Raw genomic sequence first — 24,097 nt, forward strand, 5'->3', positions numbered from 1 at the left:
ACAAGTTTACAAACAATTCAAAAATATTTTTTATATTCTTCCAAATCCCATATAAACATTTAAAAAATGAAAAAAAATTTCCTTCAATTGCCTCTCTGTAAAACAAAAAAAAAACTCCTATTGGTAGTTATAATAACAGCCTCGCTTCAAAACTACAGTAATATGGTGTTAATACACAATTCAGCAGTTACAATTAATAAGCTGAATTGTGTATTAAAGTAATATTACTGCTAAAAAATGCAAACGTAAATAATATTAAAGATTTCTTCATAAGAGATTCAATTTAAATTATAGATTTTGTTTTATTTTTTTATTAATGATTTCTTTGTTATTTAATTTTTTGTTTTTGTTGTGATATTTGACATTATTTTGACATTTAATATTTGATATTTACGTTGTTTGCTTTTGCATTTATTTATACAAAGTTATATAAAATAAATTTGAAAAATCTTTTTTGAAATCCAAGATGTTTTGGATTTTTCTTATAATAATTCTCATATATGCGATACCAACGTAGAACTCACATATATGCAAATATGTAAGAGATTTTAGGGTTGTACTTAAAACTTTCATTAACTGGGTGTGTGTATAAATTAAATACGTTCAAAGATTTTAATACTGATACGTGTTTACTTTTTTTCAGAAGAAACGGGGGGTTATTATATGGGCGGGTGCAACAAAAAATCAAAGAAATTATAAAAATTCAAGATATATAATTTTTAATTACACTGCTCTCTATTTAATAAAAGTTACAAAATATATATAGAAAGTTTTGGCAAAAACAGTTATTTTTTTTTATTTGTTTTGGCTTCCCACCTCACATATTATTTCAAAATAATGATTTTTAATTTTTATATTATAAAAAAAAAATTTATTAAATATATACATATATATATATATATATATATATATATATATACATATATATATATATATATATATATATACATATATATATATATATATATATATATATATATATATATATATATATATATATATATATAATATATAGTGGCATGCTCTTGGACGAGAGGAACAGGCTAAATACTACGAGTTAGCTAGACGTGAACGACAATTACATATGCAAATGTATCCTGATTGGAGTTCACGAACAAATGCATCAAGGGGTAAAAAACGGAAGCGAAAACAAGATATCAATGATGGAGGTTAGAAATTAGTAATCTTATAAAAAAAAATATGTATATATATATATATATATATATATATATATATATATATACATAATATATTATATATATTATATAATATATATATAAATATATGTTACACATATAATATATAATATATATCTATTTATATATACATATAAATATCACTTTTTTATTTTTTATTTCCTTTATATAATTTTATATTTTCTGCACAACACACTATATTATATGCATATGTATACATTTCAAATGTATATTCTTCAATCATTTTGTTAAATTTTTTAAATATTATGGTGATCTATATAATAAATATACAATATATATACATATATCGTTGGAAAACAAAAATTAATTCGGTGATATTTATTTTTAATTCTATATATATCTATAAAAATTATATATATACATATATATAAGTTATAGAAGATAATGTACTCGTACATATATACTTCTTACAATAATTTCCAATATTGTAATAATTGATTTTTTTCATAACACCTTTAATTTTAAGCACTAATATATTAAGATATATAGTCCTGTATTACAATATCGATAATTATTTCCAATATATTGACAATATAATGAAATTATTGTAAAAATACCCATAGTTAAATCATTTGTTTTTCTTATTATATTTTCGAAATGTTTTCGAACAATTGCCAATTCTCTATTGGACATTCGTATAATATTACTTTTTTATTGTTTTTTGCTTTATTGTGTTTATTTTGAAATTCTCAATACATTTATAACTATTAGTAAATTTTTAAAAATACACTATCGTTTGACATTGAAAATTTAAAAATTTTAAAAAATTTCTTAAGACTGCCATAATCAATATAATGTTTTAAAATATAGTGTGTTGCAAATGCTTTATATATATATATGTATACAAATCCCATATTATATTATATATATAAAAAGGCTCTTTTCAATTTATGTATGCTTGTTACCAAATCAAACTGTCTAGTCGTATCAAATTTTAAATTTCCTAAATTCTGCTATTTCTAGAGCGCAAGAAACAAAAAAAAATTGTTTTTTGACAAAAAGGTCAAATATAAATGTGACACGGTTGTTGATATGATAATGAGTGAAATCTGAATTCATATATTAAAGGATAAAATCCTTTAAGAAAAGAAAGAATATCAAATAGAAAAGTTTGAGTTTTGAGTTATAAAATGTTAATGAAGCGAAGAGAAGTGGCGATAATCTATTTATCTGGTAGCAGTAGGGGTATTTTTATAATATATAATCGAAGCCATATATTAAAATACGGTATATGTGGGTACAGACCACTATTAAAGTTGCAAACATTAACTGCCACTTTTGATTTATCATAATTTTTGATTGATATAGTTTTTTTTAATTAATTTTTTATATTTTAATATAATCATCCAATGTATATATATGTATGTATTTAGTTAGTATAATAGTATATTATATACATATGTATATTGTAATAATTATTCTTAACACTTACTCTTTTATATACACACACAAATTAAAAAATGGGGTGCAATTGTATCGTGAGTGCAAGTATCATTTTATAAAAAAAAAAACATTATTTTTGTAAAATATAAAAAATATATAAAACAGTTTTTAAAATATTTAACAGTATAACAGTATTTACTAGAAAAAATAACAGTAATTTTTAAAAATTCTGACTTCAAAACTGTTATATTAAAATACGATATTAATGCACAATTCAACAATTATACTCGTAGCTTATAAATTGAATTGTGTGGTAATATCCTGTACTCCACTATAATTTTTAATTCGGAATTTTTATTAGGGCTAAAACATAATTCTCTGTTAGTTTTTCCCAAAAGTAAATGTTAAATTTTTTTTAATTAAAATCAAATTTTGTTTGTATTTATTACTTAAATTCAATTTCCTATTTTCTCCTATATATTGCATATAAAATCAATTTCAAAATTTACGTATACTTTGACATAGAAATTGTAATAAAACCGTATCGATACGCAATTCTACATTAATGCTGTATTATTATAATTCCTATGTCAGGCGTTCTTACAAGTGTAAAAAATACACTTTTATTGAAAAGCCGCGCGCCTAACAATTATATAATATTTACATCTAATATTATCTATCAGGTAAAGATGGAGAACACTATCGGCGGCGCTACCTTGTTTTCAACTATCGAAACTATCGATGGTTTTAAAGTCGGTATAATACTATTGTCAAATAAACATCACCTCTTGTCAATTAATAAATTTTGAAAAATGGGCAAGAACGGAATATCGTTTTGAACTTTATGAATTCCATAAAATTATTTTCATACGTATACGCATTAATTTATTATATCGGTGAAAATTGAAAATTTCTTTTTTCAATTTCTATGTTTTTTTATTTTATTCAAAATATTTCGTGAAGACGTAAAGTAAAACTGGCATCGGGTTTCATTCAATTCTTAATATAACTTCTTAAAAACGAACAATATAAAAAACTATGTTAAAGTTGAAGTTTACACACAACATGCCATTTGAATACCGAATTTAATTGAAGGTTTACATAAGCGAGTTATTGGCATAAATGTTTCAATACATACAATAATTTTACTAATATTCTAAAATATCTCAACTTGCCAGATTATTGGTAATCAACAAAAAAAATTTTTTTTGCTTAAGCAGATGAAAAATTCAAAAAGTTTAGGACAACAAACGATTTTTTATCGATAAAACAAGTTAAGAATGAAAAGTTAATAAAAGAAAAATATTTATTAAATAATAAAAATATTTAAAGTTAATATTATGCGCATTTCAATGCTTGTGTAAGCCGCTGATAAGTCTAAATATAGTTCATATTTTTCAAATAATATTACTTATATGCTTATTTTATTCATTCCGTGTTTGGTTATAATTACACTATAATTATCTATATACCACTATTATATGCTTCTTTACAAATTAAATGGAGACCACCGGTTGCATTATTTTATACAGCAAGTTGCGTTACGAAACTATCGAAAATATCGATGGTTCAATAAATATATCGATAGTTCTCCAACACTATTATCAGGTAACTAAGTCTCCCTCTTTCTTTCATTATAGTTATAAGTAAAATAATTCATGTGCTGCGGTCGATCATGTTCAAAATTGTTCATACATTCTCATTTTGGTTTTCATAATAGTATAACACATGTACAACATTTAATGTTGTTGTAAAAATATTTTGTATTTTAAAAAATTGACATTTGACCCGTTTTTGACAAGTTTTAGATAATTTAATATAACTTTTGCTTGGAGAAAAATTGCTTGCTAGTTTTACTCTGTCCGACTGTCGTTCCGTCCGTCCGGTCGTTTGCCCGCCCACCCGTCTTTGAACATATATACAAAACTTCTTAAGCCCCTTAGAGATAGGAAGCGGAAATCTGAAATAGCTTGAATTGATAAATAGTTCGCTTCATAGCAAACAATTTTTTTCCTTCTCCAGCCCGTCTCGAGTTATGGCCTATCAAAATTTGTAAAATTTGTGCTGAAACCTTATATTTCCGAAACTGCAAGCTGTTCTAATCTATAAATGACAAAAACTAACGGTAAATGCCTCTTTAATTTTCTTATATTTCAAAGATTGCATACAGTGCTCATCCTAAATGTAATTCTAATAACGTAGGAAAAAACATAGATTGTTACAAAAACAGTATTTTCACTTCTTGATGGGAAAAGTGCTACATTACAAACCATTGGTGGGCCCCAATTGATTTGAAGAATGAAATTGAATTTAAGATAATAAAAAAAAATAATAAAAAAAAATGTAATAACTGACACTCTGCGTTTTACACCCATCCCTATGTTTATAGTCATTGAATTTTATTTTTCTATAAATTTTAATTATATTGTTTTTTATATATTCATTTAGTTTTTTTATTTATTGTTATTTTAACAAAAAATTGGGCTATTTATATTGTAAAATGTACAAAACAAATTAAAAACAAAAGTTAAAAAGAAAAATTATTTATTTTCTTTTAAAAAAACATAAATATATATACACATTAAAAATGAAAAATTATCTTTTCTATATGTAAATAAGTATTATTATATATATATATACAAATATTATTTTCCAAAGAATTTTAATTCATCATGTGCTAATAATTTAATTTTCCCAAAAAAAAAAAAACAAGAAAAAATAAAATAATATCCGTGACTTCAAAACTGCAATAGTACGATGTTGATATACAATTCAGGTGTTACCACATAAGCTGAATTGTATTGTAAAATTGGTATAATTGATATGGAATTTCTAAGTGTATTTAAGCATTATATTGTTTTTGTATTACCGCATTTTGCAGCTTATACGTTGTGATAGGACTTATTCTGACTGTCGGATCCCTAAGTGATAGTGACATTTATCGTAAAAGTTGCAGCACAAATCATTTGTATTAATTGGTTTGTGTTTACGATAAAAGTATTGAACCTTGTACGATAATTTAGAACTTAGAGATTCCATAACCAGAATAAGCCCCTATATATATGTATATGTAGTTACTGAATTGTGTAGCGTGTAATATGTGTCGTCTGTTACGTCACAATTTTCACATACAATTTAGTAATTCAATTATTTATAAGCTGGATTGGGTATATTAATATACCCAATAATTAGTAAGGATTTTTAAGAAAAGAAAAAAGTCACGGAATATTTAATTATACATATTTTATTTGTTTATCTTAATTATCTATGCTTGCCTTAATATTAACTTTTTTTCTCTCTTTTTTTCTTTATATATGTTACATAAATTTGAATATATATGACTTCGCTATTGTCAAATTAATATCGTATATACAAAAATATAAATCAATACTCTATTTTCATTGAAATTGCAAATTTATAAAAAAAAAAAAATTTTTCATATTGGAATTATATAGCAGTTCCCTTGCTGTTTGTGTTGTAATAATGGCGTGGCGATGACAATATCGAAGGCATATAAATGCGCTCTTTTTAAATTATATATATAGAATTTTAAATCCATTTCTCTCCTTCGTATTATTCTGCCTTTGCATATCCGAACTAATATGTGCATCATATGTATGGGAAAGTTATTAAATTTATAATAAAGGGAAAAGTAAGGTAAAAAGTAAGGTATATATACTTATCAAAAATAGTACACTGCATTCATTAAAAATGTAATATGCAGTGCAAATAAAATATGGAGTGGTTCGTATACTAAAGTTATTTTAATAAAATAAATAAGTTGACTGTTTTGAATATCTCTGACTTCCAAAATGCATTAATACGATATTAATACATAATTCAGCAATTCACCCTTGTAAGAATTTTGTTTTCATACCGTACTGTTGTATTTTAGAAGTCAAATTATATGCTATAATCGGAGAACTGTTAGAGTGTTGTCGTTTAACTTAAGATTCATTTAAATAGAGTTAAAGTAATTAAATATTGATTTCTTGTACATATTCCCTACGTTCTTAATAATTAATATATGCGTGTGTCTGTAGCGTTATTTTGTGTTCGTAAAACTTAAAAAACGGAGTTGTACTATATATTGTTATACAACTGTATAACATTATATACCTGTAATTACAATTCATAAGCTGAATTCTTTATTAATTACCGTTAAATATTTTTGCTTTAGAGTTAAAGTATCTTAATATTTTTGAATTGTAGCAAGTGCCTATATTTTTAATAATTTAATTATTTATGTTTTTTTTTCTTTGGGTATATGTAATGGATCTCGAAATTTTTTCTATAATAAATATTTTTATATTTTCCTATCTATAACTTTGTTAATATATAATATACGTTTATTTTTACCGACCGCATTAAATACAATGAGGTATCTTATGTGATGATACCCAACTTTGAATGTCCAGTTTTCGGTGGGAACGCACTTTTCCATAATAGGGGAGTGTAAATAAACTACTTTTAGAGAGATGTCCGTCTGTCGGACGTGTGCGCACGTGTGTATCTAAAGTTCTGTTTGAGAACTGATTTTGATGAAATTTTGTATGTGGGTTTATTTTGGCAAGGATTGATCCACTTTTGAACTATATCAAACCTTAGTACTAGAACTTTTTGCGAGCCAATTTTACATTTTTGCATATATAAAGAGAAATAATCAACTAATTTCCTTGAAATTTAATTTTTAAATTCAGGGTGTTAAGGAATGAACCTATAAATTTATTGAAAAGATCAGGGCTCGGAAACGAGATTGCGGCCGATTTTATATTTTTTACCATATGTACGGAACAGATTAATGGAATTTCTTGAAATTTGATATTTGAGTTCTCGTTATTACCGAAACTTACTGATAAACTTTTCAAGGGATTCGGATGGCAAAAAATAAAATTCTACTAAGAACCAAATTTACATTTTTCTAGCATATCTAGAGAGCTTGCTAACTTTCTTAAAATTATAAGGAAATCTTCAAAATGCATTTTTATAATCTTCTGTAACACTTTCACTTAACTAGACAATACACATTGCGGTCGGTTATGTGCTAACAACATCAGATTTTTTTACCCAATTTGATCTGATTTTGAAAATAATTCAGTCCGTCATATTGTATTTCTTGTATATTGCTGAGTTTCATATAGAATATAAAAAAAATGGATAAATTATATTTTAAATATTAATTTTTTATTCATTTTGTGCTTGTACTCGTATATCTCTAAGATAAGAAATGTCAATTCTGATGTTAAGGGTATTCCCGGATGTTTTTAGTATTTTTTTCCCTTTGAATGAATATCTTTGACATCACAGTATAATATTTATTTAGTTCACAATTCAGTTTACGACTGCTGAATTGTATTATATACTACAACTTGTAGTTTCGATGTCAGATTAAGAAATTGGGCAGATTTACTCACTCTCATTATACAGGATGATTCAGAAAGGTATACAACAAAATATACCATTGGTTAGAGGGTCGAAAATTGGTAAATCTTTTGTTCAGGACTAGGTGTTAAATCTTATGGTTTTTCGAATTACAGGAATTTTAACGAACTTTCACGAAATTTCTACGCGTTTTTTTTTTGCTTTCTGAATCACCCTGTATATATAATTCTAATAAAAAAAAAGAAATTTTAGCTGATAACAATTTCAGTAATATTGTTACAGTTTATAATATAGAAACATATGCAATAAAAACACAATATTATTGAAATTCAGGTGTCAGATGAGTGCTTTTTGGTTGTGTCAAATAACATTATAAATGTAATATCAGTCAAATTTTAGCATGTTTCAATTTAATAAAATATGTAATCTAAAGATATGTAAATAGATTTTTTCTTTTTTATTGCAACATTTCTTCTATATTATTTATACATTTCTTTTCTTATATTTTTTTCAAAAATTTCCTTATTTTCTTTATTAAATGAATACATGAATAGAAGTCAAAATTATTTAAATTTAAAATTTTGTAAATATGTCATATATATTTACTATTACTGAATTCATTAAGTTTATATTGCCTTTAAAATTGCATTAATACTTTGGTGCTACACAATTCAGCAATTACAATTTATAAGCTGAATTGTTTTTTTGATATTAAGTTTACTGAAGAACATTATATGACATTTGAATTAAAATAATACTATTTATAGATTTCGCTGTTTATGAAGTAGTATAACAGTATTACCGTAATTCCGATGTACATATATGTATCCATAATACACATGTATCATAAAATTATTATTGCAAGTTATATTATATAATAATACCTAAGTTCAGAATTTCAGATACACAATGTATATTAATGCAAAATTCAGCTTATGAGTTATAATTGGTAAATTTTGTATAAATATCGTATAATTGTAATATTGAAAGACAGGAGTTGTACAAATCATTTAACTGAATGCGATTAAATTGCAAGTTATTTATTTAAATTTTATCAATATTTTTTGGTTACATGCATTACATAGTCTGACTTCAAAATTACGGAAATACGGTATAAATACATAATTCAGCAATTAAAAATCACAAGCTAAATTGTGTTCAAATACTTTTTAATTGCATTTTTGAAGTCAGGAATACACACATGTAGGTATTCAATATTCAAAATAAATAAATGAGTAATATATACATGAATAAAAAAATATAATAAACAAAAAATATTTATATTCATCATAATATTTGTGATATATGAATAATTTTTAGTCTATTACCTCGTTTATATAGGCAGCTTGAGTACTTCATTTGATATCTTCTTGAACTGAAACTGCGTTTTTACTATGTGAGCTTCAAACCGAAAAATAACGTTTAATCATGGATCTAATAATACATGGATTGCTAGCGTTCATATATTTCTCAATGAAAATGAAGCCGACATAAAGTACACTCCCGCATTACATAAAATAGTGTAACTCTTAGTGTACTATTACGTCAAATTTACAATGCCAAATTTTATATTTAACAAATTTTAGCATTACCATAGTGTCTTGTTTTCAATGCAATCAAATTGTAGGCTCTTTTCAGTTATTATTTACATTTTCGTTTTCGGAAAAGTAAAAAATATTTAAATTTAGATTTTTTGTGCGAATATTACGAAAAAAAAAATTCTGAAAATATTAAATTTTATTTTGTGGTAAAATTGTGGTAAGGTTGGCTTTACCAGTAAATCAATTTTCTAAAAATATTAATTTTATTAGTAAAAAATATATAAATATTTTGAATTGTGAACATAAATTTAAAAATAATAAAGCATTTTTTAAAATATTATTTCACATTTTTTGCAGTTCAAATATTTTGCTTTAAACATCTTTGAAATTGTCTTTTGCTGTACATATATTTGATTTATCCTTTTAAAACTTTATTAAGTACACAAAATAACGATTATACTCGTACAAAAATTTTAATCATATTTACCAATAACGATAATTGAACACGAAACTATACGGTTGAGTTCTTATACGTTTAATAAAAATGGAAAGCTTATAAAATACTACAATGCTTTGCACAGAAAACTCATAACGGTACAGGTAGACACAAAAATAATTTCCTAATGGTAAATAGCTATTTGTTCTGTTTGCTAAATAGGATATAATCGCAACAACAATTCGTTTGAAGCAGGTATGTTTTAAGCATTTTGTGATGCTACAGCTTCTAAGACGACTCTACGGTGATGGTTTTCAGCAATGAAATTTAAGTTTTAAGAGTGTGTTTTATTACACTAGTTTGTGTATAAAAATTATACTGCTTATAATTTATGACTTATATCACAATCATACACTGTGACTTTGTTCCGTTATCCTTCTCATTCAATTTTAAAGTTATAAAAAAACCCTTAACATTAAATTTAAGAAAAAAATATTCGCCAACATCTATTTTAAAAAACTATTTTGTTTTCTGACCAATGACGTAATATATTACACATAAGCAATAATATACAGAAATATTAAGTAAACATAATTTATTTTAATTTTCAAGAAGTTGTTATGTATGTCTAAAATATAAATATATATGTATGTATGTTTATTGTATTGTTGAAAAATTATAGTATTTTTATTGAAAAAACAACTCACATAAGGTTCAAACTATATTCATATTTCCTAACTATATTTTCAAACCGTCTCTGGCAGCACTTTTTATAAGCAACATATATTAAGTTGACTTCAAAAATTATTACTAGTCAACTTTTCATGTGTTATTAGATCCATGCGATTATTACATAAATTTCAACTTATTATTAGCATTTCAAGTCAAGTAAGCAAAATTTCTAGATTGATTTGATTAAAGTGGGCTTCAAGTCAAGAAACTTTTGTATATAAGCGCCTGAATAGGCTTGATGAACACCTGAAACTGCCATATAAACGGGTAAAATGGACGTCAACTCAAATACAGGTCTATTTGACTTATCTGAATAAGTCAGAGATTGTTGTTAGTTGATTGAATGTTGTTCTCATTAAGATTTTTAGGTATTTTTAGCACTTTTCCAAAAAATTTGTAAAAAAGGGCTTATTAGTTTCACTTTGGCCGTCGGTCTGTCCGTGGACATGTTTACAAAACTACTAAACTCTTTAAGATAGAAAGCTGAAATTTTTTATGTACATAGATCTTAACTAGGAACTTATTTCTGTAGAACAAAATTTTTATCTATCTCCCCCCCTCTAAAAGCTATACTCTCTTAAAACCCCTAAAAACGGCATTTTTTAACTATTTATTACAGTAAAACCATAAGCATTTTTCAAATTTTGGAAAGGCAGAAATATAGTGGATGGCCTCTTCTACAACGGCATAATATTTCTCAACTTTAAAAAAACAAAATTCCGTTAAAATTTACCACGCTAATATATACTTCATTTTATTAGAAGAAAATTTTTTCATTTCCACCCCTCTCAAATTATCGCCTCTCGAAATTTGTAAAATTCGAATATTTCTGAACATTTCGAATTTTTTCTGAAACCGCAAGCTCTTTTTCAAATTTCTATAAACGCAGAAAGCTAACGGTAAATTCCATTGCATTCAAAAATATAATTATTTTTCTTAACTTACGCAATTACCCCTCAAAATGTTAACCGGCCCTCTTTAAATTAATTTTTGCTTTATTTCAAAGACTGCATAAATCGTTCATTATAAGTAAGTGTATGCGATCCTAGAAGTAGTTTCGTAGTATATGAATGAAAATATGTAGTAAGTATACATAGATTGTTTTTAAAAGCAATATTTTCACTTGTTGAAAGGAAAAGTGCTACAATACAAACCATTGGTTTAACCCAACTTTATTTTTTTATGTTTTTATTAATTTTCTAGTTTTAATATATAGATTCGGCGCGGTTTACGACGTTTTTTAATTAATTTTCGTTTTACGATTTTTTTTGTTTACCTCTAAAATGTTCGATTTAAATTATAATTTGTAAAATGCACTTTTTCTGATTTACGTCCATTAATTTTTTATTTTTTTCTTATTTCGATAAATTTTGAAGTTTCGACGAATTTTTTCGATTTTGTTTCATTTCTTTACGTTTTACGACCACAAATTTGGAACGCATCTAGGACGTTAATCGAGGAACTAATGAATATTATAAATAGTATTAATGACAATTAGTAAGCATTTATAAATCTAACATTTTTGAAAGTAAGAAATCCCTGTCACCTGCGTATTGAAATCCTTTTATGGCATATATCACACCGAGATTTTCAAAACTGCAAACTAATAGACCAATTCGACATTTATTTTAAAAAATTGTAAAGTCATTTACCGAAATAATTTTACATAATTATTTTTCTCTCCTCTGTCTAAATTATATACTACTTTGTATAAATTGCGATGCAGTTAAGAGTGTTATAATGAGTACGTATAATTACAGGCCGTATTGTATACAATAAAAGAGGTTATGGGATGGCAACACATATTGCATATCGAGTTTTCGATGAGAACGCACTTCTCATTATGTTTTGTTTAGAGCACGTTTTTGCATTTTGCAGGGAGAAAAATTAACCGTATTGCCCTTGATTCAAAAGAAAAGTGCGAATTTTTGAAATATCCTAAAATAAAATTTACAATAACTTAATAAATGTTCTAAAATATGGTAAATTTTGAAGCATTTATGGAATTAAAGATGTGTAGAGAAGCCACCTTTTTAGGGAAAATAAATTAAATTTCAAACTTTTTTTTTAAATTAAAATAAAGAAATAATATTATATGTACCCAGCGATTTTACTCTAATCTCAGTTGATTAAAATTTACTAATCTTATACTTAAAACTAGAATTGGTTTTGTTTGTATACAGGCAAGAAAAATGGTAATTTTTAACCATTTTATATATAAATGGTAACTTTTAATGAATAAGAGAATTGTACCGTATAAATGTTTTGAAAATCTTCTCCACATTTCACACTTTGTTAAACCTATACTCTAAAAATATGTGAACTTATATTTAAAAATCATTCAAAACTCAAACTCGTTTAAATTAATTGAATTGAAAATTTGAAAACATTTAAACGACACATAATATATATATAATATATAATATTTTTTGATGTATACCTATTTCTATAGTATTGTTTGGTGTATATCAAACATTTATATATATATATATATATATATGTATATATATATAGATATATAAAACTTTATAAACTTTAAGTAAAATTTAGAAATTTTCATACATGTATCTATTACGTGATCTGAGCAATCGAATTATATATAGTTAGACTTAATTAATTGCAATTAAAATATTGCACAAATTTAATTCGGAATATTATATAAATTTAAAAAATGGAATTTTATTAAAAGAATATATATGTATATATTATAGGTTCTGGATACAACTATATTGTATCTTAAAAACATACCCTGACTTCGAAATTGCAATAATAAAGTATTTATACAATATTCAGCCTGACAGGTTTAATTGCTGAATTATGTATTCAGACCATATTGATGTAATTTTGAAGTTACGCATAGTATAGCATATTACATAGAACACAACTTACAACAAAAGTTATTTTCATATTTGTGGAATTTCTATACTAAAACTAGGAATACAAAAATTTATATATAAGTACATGCGCACCCATGGTTCTTGAGCATTCATATATGAAACTGGGAAAACTTTTATTGTAAGTCTTTTCTTTGGAATAGTTCTATTTGGAGCCTTATATATGTATATATTAAATATATATTAAGTATTCATTATTATTTCATTCGGTTTTTTACTTTTGTTTACGTGAAAAACTCAATATATCTATATGAAGAAACTATATGTGTGTTGAGTGCATTGAATCTGAATGTATATTTACATATATATATATATATATATATACAAATTTTTTTCATAAGATATAATAATTTTATATATAAAAAATTTATGCTTAAAATATTTTTAATTTTTATATAAAAAAACCAAAAATTTCTTTTCACAAATTTTAATAATAAAATATTTTATTTATATTACATATTTTTATTTTTGAATATCGATATATATGTATACACATATATATACATATATATATATATATATATATATATATATATATGTATATATATATATATATATTTATATATATTTATATGTATATATACAAATATATAAATACTTATATATATATATATATATACATGTATATATATATGCATATAAAATATATAACAAAAAAAGCAGGAAACAATATGAAAAAATGCCGGGCTAGATTTGGTTTAGATCAACAAAATCAATGGTGTAAACCTTGCAGGTAAGAAAATATATTTACTTACATACACATAAACAGAAAAGCTATATAATGAAAAATAAGAAAGAACAAAAAAAAAATAAAAACCATGTAAAATTTAATATTCATGATTATATACCGCTGGTTTCAACACATTTGTATATATTTTCATATATAGGTTAATAGATTTGGCTCAGGAGTTAATAAGTGTATAAGTCAGGACATATTTTTGGACGGGGTTTCCTAAGCGTTCAAGAACAGCTTTCCAACTCCCTTTGGAATATGTCCAGCTTTATACGTAAAACAGGGAAAATATAGGCGAAGCGTGGGCGGGCCACAATAAGTCGACTAGCTGCGGTGGCCCGGAAAAGATGCTCTTTTCTCACTTGGTTCTCTTGAAAATCTACAATCTGCAATGTAAAAGTTAGCAAATATGTTGATTCGGTTACAAAAATCAAAAAGTTTAAAGCAATCGAAAAACTCTCACAACAACCTTTGCGAGAAGACGTTAACTCAAAATTTTTGTTATCTTCGAGACCAGGCCTAAAATTTTAACTAAAATAATATTAAAAGAACACACTATTTTCATAAATATAAATAAACTCATTTTGGTATAAAAATGGGTGATTAATACTCTGATTGACCAAATACTATGAATGAGACGTTTGCTTCGTTTCCTTGAATATTTCATATGTTTATGATATTTTGTTATAAAATAATATTAACATACGTGAATTTGCTATTCTGACATACCTACATATATTTCATAAATAATTTTCATTATATATTTAATAATAATAAATTAAAATGAGAAAATTTAACATTTACAGTTTTAGACAATACGAGTATTACGGCATTACAAAACTTTAAGTTGTGCTCTAGCATCATATAATCATGTATATTATATTTTCAAAAAAATATAATTTTTAAATCCATTATATACATATACGTTATAAACATACAAATAAATACATTGTATACATAATTATATATTTGAAAAATTATTTTAATATACATATATTTGTAGAATTAATATAGAAAAAAACACGAAATAAATCTTAACATATTCAAGATTCTAAAACAAAATGTATATGAAAATGCTATTTTTTATTCATATACATGTATATATATGTATATATGAATATATATATATATATATATATATATATATATATATATAGTAGTAATAAATTAATATATACATAAAAGTATATATATATATATATATATTTGTTATCTTCGAGACCAGGCCTAAAATTTTAACTAAAATAATATTAGAAGAACACACTATTTTCATAAATATAAATATATATATATATATATATATATATATATACTTTTATATTCAAACAAAAAATTAACAATCACAGGGCATCACTATATAGGCCTTTAAAATCATATACAGCATAACATTGTATTTGTTCACAATTCAGCAATTATGTATTACTCATTTGCTGAATTGTGTATTAAAATTGTGTGTTACTAAAATAATTTTGAAGTCACAGAATAGGGCTCAGGAACTGAACCAAAATTCACTTTTCTCATTAGTTTCATAGTCGAATTAAACCTATATTTAAACAGTGCGGTGAGTCATTTTCAAGTTAAGCTACTAAAAACACTGATGAAATACAAAAAAAAAATTTACTTAAATATAACCAAATTTAAATTAGCGAAAAACGAGAAAAAATAGAGTTGACCTTGTAAACTCTGTGATACCCGTACGAATTTCTCAACCTATATGTGCGAATAAATATGCCATAGCTGACTATGACTTTAAGTTGTCTATTACAATATTAATTTATGCCAAATTTCAGTACTGTGTTTTCAATATTATCTAAGATATTACCAAACTACTACTGAAGTTGTATGAGAAATACCAGAAGGAGCCAAGAGATTTCAACGACTTTTATCAAACACATTGGCCCTATTAATATATTCGCTTGTGTGAAATTTCAATACCATAGCTTCTTTAGTTTCTGAGATATAGCCAAATAAATTTTGAAGTTGTATGGCAGCTACCCGAACCGGTACCCCGATCATGTCCAATTTAAATAGTGTTCTGGCACTTACTACAATAAATCATTTGTGAAAATTTGGTGAATTTAGCTCAATTAGTTTTTGAGTTATCGTTGGGACGGACGGACGGACAGACAAAGCTAAATCAACTCAAAATTCGACGCTGATCAAAAACATACACTTGAGTCTATATCTAAGACTGTTATATCTTAGAGTTACAAACGGTATGGCAAATTTAGTATAGAACATACGTTCGTACTGGTATAGATATGATTTTCCTATTTCTTCAATACGCAATAGACTTTAAACATGATATTGTATCTCAGAAGTATGTCAGTATTATTGTTACAAATTTGGATTGAGGATTAATATTTGCGTATTAATATTTGGAGTTTTTTTCTTGTTTTACACAGTTGTTATATACAACTGCATATCAATCAAAATATTTTTACGAACCACATTACATACAATAAAAGAGGTTATATGATAGCACCATATTTCGGATTTCGAGTTTTTGGTGGTAACGTACTTCTCCACAGTAGGGAACCGTAAATAAACTTTTAGAAGAATGCCGGTCTGTCTGTCTGTCGGTCTGTGTTTGGCTGAACCGATTTTGATGAATTTTTATATGTTTATTTTGACTATAGCACTAATTGATTAATTTAAACCTTTTTGCGGGCCGATTTTACATTTTTACACAAAAAAAGAAATAGTTATCCAATTTCCGTGAAATTTGATGTTTAAATTTGGGTAAAAAAATTAACTTATAAATTTTTTGGAAAGATCAAAGCTCGGAAACCATCAGAGGCCGATTTTACAATTTTTACCATATCTACGGAACGAATTGATGAAATTTCTTGAAACCTAGTATTAGAATTCTGGTTGTTACAGAAACCAACTAGTCTCAGGGAATTCGGATGGTACACAACGAAACTCTACTAAGAGCCAGTTTTACATTTTTTTAGGTATGTTAACTAGTATTTATTTTTAAACTCTGGGTATTTTTAAAACTGTTCCTTGTTATCTTCTGAATCGTATTACAGTTTTAGAAATATCATTTTTTGTGGTGCAACATTTCTTCGAAACCATATTTATAAGATATTTTAAACTTCTTTAAAGCAAAAAGGATGTAAAATTGTCTGTGATCGCTTTAAATTATTTTAGTTAAATAAATTTTGTCCTGTCATTGTTAAAAAATTAATATATATATATATTATATATTTATAAATATATATATTATATATGTAATATATATATATATATATATATATATATATATATATACATATATATATATATATATATATATATATATATATATATATATATATATGTATTTATTATATATTTTATAAATATGTACAGATTTATTATATTATATATAGATTTATATACTGGTTTATATCTTTCATTCATTATTATATATACATATATATATATATATATATATATATATATATATATATATATATAATGAATTAAAAATTATAATTTATAATACAAAATAATAGAAAGTAGAAATAAATTTTATTTACTCATACTTATTTTCAAATTGTTTTTTATACTCATTTTTTTTAATAGTAAAAATTTTTTTATATACTGGGTGATTCAGTAAGGAATACAACATTATATATTGACAGTTTCCGAGGTACAGGAATTTCAACGAATTTTCACGAAATTTTTACTTGCTCAAGCTTTTGAGCTATTAACTTCCATTCCGAAAAAGAAAGCTTTTGAAAGAGTTAATTCCAAAATGAAATTTTAGATGCTGTAAACATTGATATATAACATTGTACTCTTTACTGAACCCTGTATATACTGAAATAAGAAATATATTTCCGTGACTTCAAAAATGTAATAAAAACATAAATACCGTTATACAATGAGGCATCTTATTCAAACGCAAGTTTTATAAAAGCTATTGACGTTGTATTATTCAAAAGTGATTTTAGTACATATGTAGTTGATACGTAAAGTAAAAGCATTGAGTGTGAGATCTCATGAAAAAATTAAAATAAACGCGAGCGCATATTTTTGACAGAAAATTTAATTCGTTCGTAATTATTAAAAATTACCTAGTAATTATAGTAATATTCAAAATAACTTTTTGTATTCCAGTTGAGAAATTTTGGTTTTATTAAAATTCAAGAAGATGGGAGGGTAAATTTTAATAATTTTCTAGTAAAAGCTTTCGTAACTTTTATACAATGCATTTTATTGTTACACTAAAAGCTTTGCGACGGCATTAAAAGTGCATTGAAACCGTATTTAAAAATGTTTGCACTACATTTTTTTTTGAAGTTACGGTACTTTAATTTTATTTGTTTTATTTTCTTCAATAATATGTAAAAAAAATATAAAATTACTCTTTTTTTTTCAACGACAACACTTTTTTTTTTTTTGTAAAATTTAAAAAGGAAAACGGAACGATGAACACAATGACATTATATAATATTTGTCATTTTTTAAGCATGATATTATTTTTAAATTTTCAACACCACATCTCCAGAGTTTTAAAATTCTAAGATAACCACGGTTGTATCCATTTTATTTTAAGAAAAACTTAAAAACAAAAAAACTAAAATCAGAAATTACTTGAAATTTTTGCAATTGTAAATGGTATGTAATTAAAAGTGAGATATGTTTAGAGGATTTCCAACAAAAAATTTGGAAAAAAGTTCCAACGAAAAAAGAGTTTTAATTTTTTTTTTCTGTCCTTGCGTCTTTTTACAAAAAGAGCTTAAATAGAAAATCTAATTTTGAAATATATGTAAGCGAATAGACTTTGCTGAGAAAAACCTGTTTCTCCATGGAAAAAATTTTTTTTACGTATTCCCTCCCTTCCTCTCTTGGTTCTCTTTCCCCTCTCCGTTTCTCTTTGGACCCGGTCTCTTCCCCTTACCCTGAGTAATCTTCTCACAAAACTTCAACACTTTCAGTAAAAAATTTCAATTTTTAATTTATATTCATCTACAAAAACTAACTTTTGTAATCCTAAAACTATGCAAATTTTATATAACACAAGTCTAAAAGCTGGATAAGTTTAATAGTATATATATATATATACATTTGCAATTGTGTTTTGTAAATGTTAAGTTTTTATTATTTTTAAGATTACAACACAATTATGAAGAATGAGGGCATAGTTATGGTGAATCGTTGTCTTTTGCAGAATTCAATGGTATTCCCGAAGCAGAGAGATAGAATGACTTCAGACGAACAAAAACACCTATTGACATTTTTCTTTTCAGGCCCTTTTTCTCAAGTAATGGGACCTTAAAGTTGAAATATGCGAAAACTGTCTAATTTTCACATTTTTATTTATAATTCGGGAAATATAACAAGGAAATCAAACTTTGTATACTCATTTTAAGGCTAATGAAATTCTTTAAATAAAGGTAATACAGATATCTTTCATTTTGGAAAAGAAATTATACATGTTAATAATGCATAATACTATGGGTAATAAAGATTAAAAAATTTTGGTTCTGTTTGAAAAATACGTTGTAAGAAAACAGGATTTGCCAATAGGTTAGTAACGTGAAATTATAAGTTAATGACGGTTAACGAAAATCTAGTAAAAAACATTTTGAAAAATTTTGATTTTGCACTGAAACAAAAAAATTATTTGCAACGGCTGACATACAGTAAGAAGCAGAATTTTATTAATTTTAAAATGAGTATAAAAAGTTGAATTAGCCTGTCATATTTCCCGAGTATGAATAAAAATGTAAAAATTAAACGGTTTTTTCATATTTCAACTCTTAGGTCCCATAACTTAAGAATAAGGGCCCAAAAAGAAAAATATCACTAGGTGTTTTTTGTTCATCTGAAGTCATTTTATTACCCTGCATCGGGAACACCATTCAGTCGCAGACACCCTATATACATGTAAATTAGCATAAAGCTATTAATTGCCGGTTGATTGGATTTGACCGTCTTTAAATTATAAAACTTTTGCAAAAGAAGAAAAAAATAATAAAATATGATTTGAATATCTCTGATAAGTACTTAATATACGGTCTATATATAATTAATACTTAATTCAGCTGAAAAGTCATAAATGCTGAATCGTGTATAGTATATTACGTATATATAAAAATATATTATTTATATCTAATATAGAATGGTGCTACTATTTTGAAAAGTCCCGATAGTATTGTGTTTTTTATTTTTTTTTTATTTTGTGATATTTTATAACAATGTATTTCTTTTTATTTTATTAACACACATACACAGGCATAATGCACAAAATATATTTTTGGTTTTCATTATATACATAGTTTTTGCCCCGTTTACTCCCAGTCTTGATCACACAAATCTGCATTTAAAAAAAAAATAGATTAAAATTATATTAGTTTAAAAAGCTTATGAAATAAAAATATTTGCGGAATATTTCAATAAACATGAAATTTTATTCTATAGCTCAAATTTAGTTTTAAAACTGGCACACAATTTTGCAGTTTTTTTTTTAGTTTCCGTATTTTAAATATGAATAAATTCTTAATTTTGTTTATTGGATTTTTACATCTTGACATCAAAATTACAATAATTATACTACGCAATTCAATTAGAATTTTTAAGCTGAATTGTGTATTAATGCTGGTATTGTTGAAATTTTGATGTTAGAGCATTTTTTTAATTTATTTTAAACTATAATTAATATTTTTTTTATGTAACAAATTTATATTAAAAAATTTTTTAAGTTTGAACACGAGAACGATAAAATATTTGCTTTCAGGAATACTTAATGAAAATTTTTTTTTAAACTAAGTTTATGAATATTATTTTGAAATAATTTCTTTTTTGTGTTAGACATACATACAATTTGTTTATATTTATATTTTCTCACATATATTTATAAATTATACAAATTTTTTGATTTTTTAATTAAAGAAAATGCTCGAAAGAAACCATTTTCAAACATAGTTTAAGTTTATATGTACAGATATTAAACTTTAAGGAAAAAAAAATACGTCGTATAGCATTGACATTCAAATTGCATTATAATACTTTTATTAATAATTAATTTAGCTTATAATTGATAATAACTGAGTTTTGCAACACTGTGTCGGTATAAATGGTATTTGAAGATCGGGGTTAGTACATTCTGATCCTTATCTCCTAACTCTATGTAATTTTTTCTCTATGTAATATGAGAGAGAACCTATTTTTTCAATATACGTGTGCTGGAAACGTGTCGTCGTATCGACACAATTCATTCAAATTCGAATACCTATAACTATATATGAGACTTCTAATTAATTATAGAGCAATGAATTTTAATAAAAGTTTTTTTTTTTTTTTTTTGCACAATTCCGTGCTTGAGAAGCCAACCGCAGTCTTGAAGTTATAAGACAGTGACTCGGCAATCCTGCCTAAAATAAAAATTTATAGCTAATATAAGTCTCACAGCCAAAATGTCAGTTATATACTGTTATCTATATATACCTAATTTAGAAATTAGCATTTTTTTAGCTAAATTGTCCTTGACTTCAAAATATTGTCTCACTGTACAATTCAGTAATTGCAATTCATAAACTGAATTGTGTATTGATACCAAATTATGGCAATTTTAAAGCGACGGTTGTGTATTGATATAGTATTACTGTATAATTTAGATTTTAGGGTCTTATTATTATAATTATATAAATCAAAAAAATAAAACTATATACGCGCATATGTCAATGTCACATAGTATTTTTGACATCTAAATTGCGGCAGTACATTATCCCTGACTTCATTTACAATAATGCCATAATATTAATGTACAATTCAGTTTATAAATCATTGCATATTGTATATAACTGCACAATCTCAACTTACAAATAATCCAATTGCTGAATGATTTAGTTACATATTGTCTTTATAGAATAATTAATTACACACGATTCACTAATTATAATTCACAAGTTGAATTGTGTGTATTAATATTGTCGTATACATTTAGATTGGCTACAATTTTGAAATAAGAGATTTGACAATATTAAATGCTCTCAATTTTCGGATATCAAAAATATTTACATGAAATGAATATTTCATACATGAAAATCTGATTCAAATCAAGGATTTTTTAATAAATTATTTAAAGAGTACTAATAAATAATTGTGGTTTTTTGTTATAATTGACAAATATTGTTAGTGTTTCTTCATAAATTAGAATTTTAGTTAAATTATAGTGCTGTCGTTAAAAAAAAAAGTTACAAACACACACGAAAACTTCAAAACTACAATAATATGGTATTAAAACACAATTCAGCAATTACAACTTATAAACTGAATTGTGATCTAATATAATATTGCTGAAATTTTGAAGTTGACCGAACACACACCATTTACAGAAATATATATTTTAAAAATTATATTTTAAAAATTTATTTGCACTTTCTATAATAAGATTATTTAAAAAACCAAAAAGTTTAATTTTAAAATGAAAAAACGTTTAATTCCAACTGAAAATAGTTTATATTTTTTTATCAAAATAGTTTAATTTAATTCAAAAACTGTATTAATCTAGGGCGTAATCGTTTATCTTGCTATTTTATTCGCTAAGTAAGGAGAAAAAAGAAGGTGTATAACTATCATATTCTTCTATAATGCAAATTTTCGAGTGAGAAGAATTTTTCCGTATAGCGTATATCGTTTTTAGCTTAAAAAGTATACAAAATTTTGTTCCCTTTGTTTTTGAAGATGAAAGATGGTTTAGTCGATATTTTGAGAGAAAAAATGCAAAAATTCGATTGAAAAAATGAGCAATCTTGTTGGAAAAATGGAGAATTCTTATTTTAAAAAGTAAAAATCTAAATAAAAAGAAAATTGAAAAAGCGAGATACACGATTAGGCTGTTAAAATAATAAGTGAATTTATTTTTTAATTCAAATATTATTTTTTTTTAAGTTTGATATATAAAATATTTAGATACAAATGGCTTAATGCCATATATATCTGTCAGGCCAACCCAGCTGAAATTATTTTCCGAAATTTTGCAATCGGAAAAAATTACAAGAAAAATCACGAACAAGTTTTTTTGTTTTTGCTTTTCTTTTCAATTTCTTATTTAATAATTTTACTCTTTAATTCAGTACCCTTCCATTTGGAAGACAAGAAAGGTGAGCTGCGTTACAGAATTGCATTTTTACTGACCGCATTGTCTATTAGCACCTTGTCGGTCTGTCGGACCGTCGGTATGTCAGTCTGTGTGTGCACGCGTGTATCTCAAGTTCGACTGAATTGATTTTGATGAAATTTTATATATAAGTTTATTTTGACTATGGCACGGATTGCTTAATTTTTGGGATACATCAAGCCTCTGGAACTGAACTTTTTATCGGGCCTGTTTTACATTTTTGATCATTTTGAAGAAAATATTCAACAGATTTAATTGAAATTTCATTTATTAGCTTCATTCGACCGCACGTCCTAAGTTTCGGGCCAAATTTACATTTTTTCGGGGCTCGGAAACTGATCTAGAGGGCCGATTTTACATTTTTTCCACATATACGGAACGGATTGATGAAATTTCTTGAAATTTAATATTTGAATTCCGATTGTTACCAGACGTTACTGACCAACTTAACGTATAATTCGGACGACACAAAATGAAACTTTCCAAAGAGCAAAATAAAACCCTCCTAAGTTATTCTCTGAGCTTGGTGGCCTGATATATAGATATGACATTGGAATCCATAATATTATATATATATATAAACACTAAAATTTATAATTGATATATTGAATATTCTCATTTATAATTTTATATATATATATATATACTCTTTCTATTAACT

At 25.0% G+C, this 24,097-nt stretch overlaps 1 protein-coding gene across 18 annotated transcripts in view; it reads left to right on the forward strand.

Annotated features, from left to right (window-relative positions):
- The window catches only part of LOC129606639 (protein pangolin, isoforms A/H/I/S), a 220,703-nt gene that overhangs the window by 191,219 nt on the left and 5,387 nt on the right, over positions 1–24,097 (forward strand). For 16 of the 18 annotated variants that reach the window (XM_055517090.1, XM_055517122.1, XM_055517105.1 and 13 more), the window contains one exon: positions 14,246–14,318. In XM_055517090.1, coding sequence (XP_055373065.1) covers positions 14,246–14,318 — 73 coding nt within the window. Of the gene's footprint in view, positions 1–1,015; positions 1,170–14,245; positions 14,319–24,097 lie in introns of all 18 variants that reach the window. The other 2 variants (XM_055517204.1, XM_055517197.1) reach the window with 2 other exon arrangements.

Source organism: Condylostylus longicornis, unplaced genomic scaffold (assembly GCF_029603195.1).
Source record: "Condylostylus longicornis isolate FDR11 unplaced genomic scaffold, ASM2960319v2 ptg000003l, whole genome shotgun sequence".
Classification (NCBI taxonomy): domain Eukaryota; kingdom Metazoa; phylum Arthropoda; class Insecta; order Diptera; family Dolichopodidae; genus Condylostylus; species Condylostylus longicornis.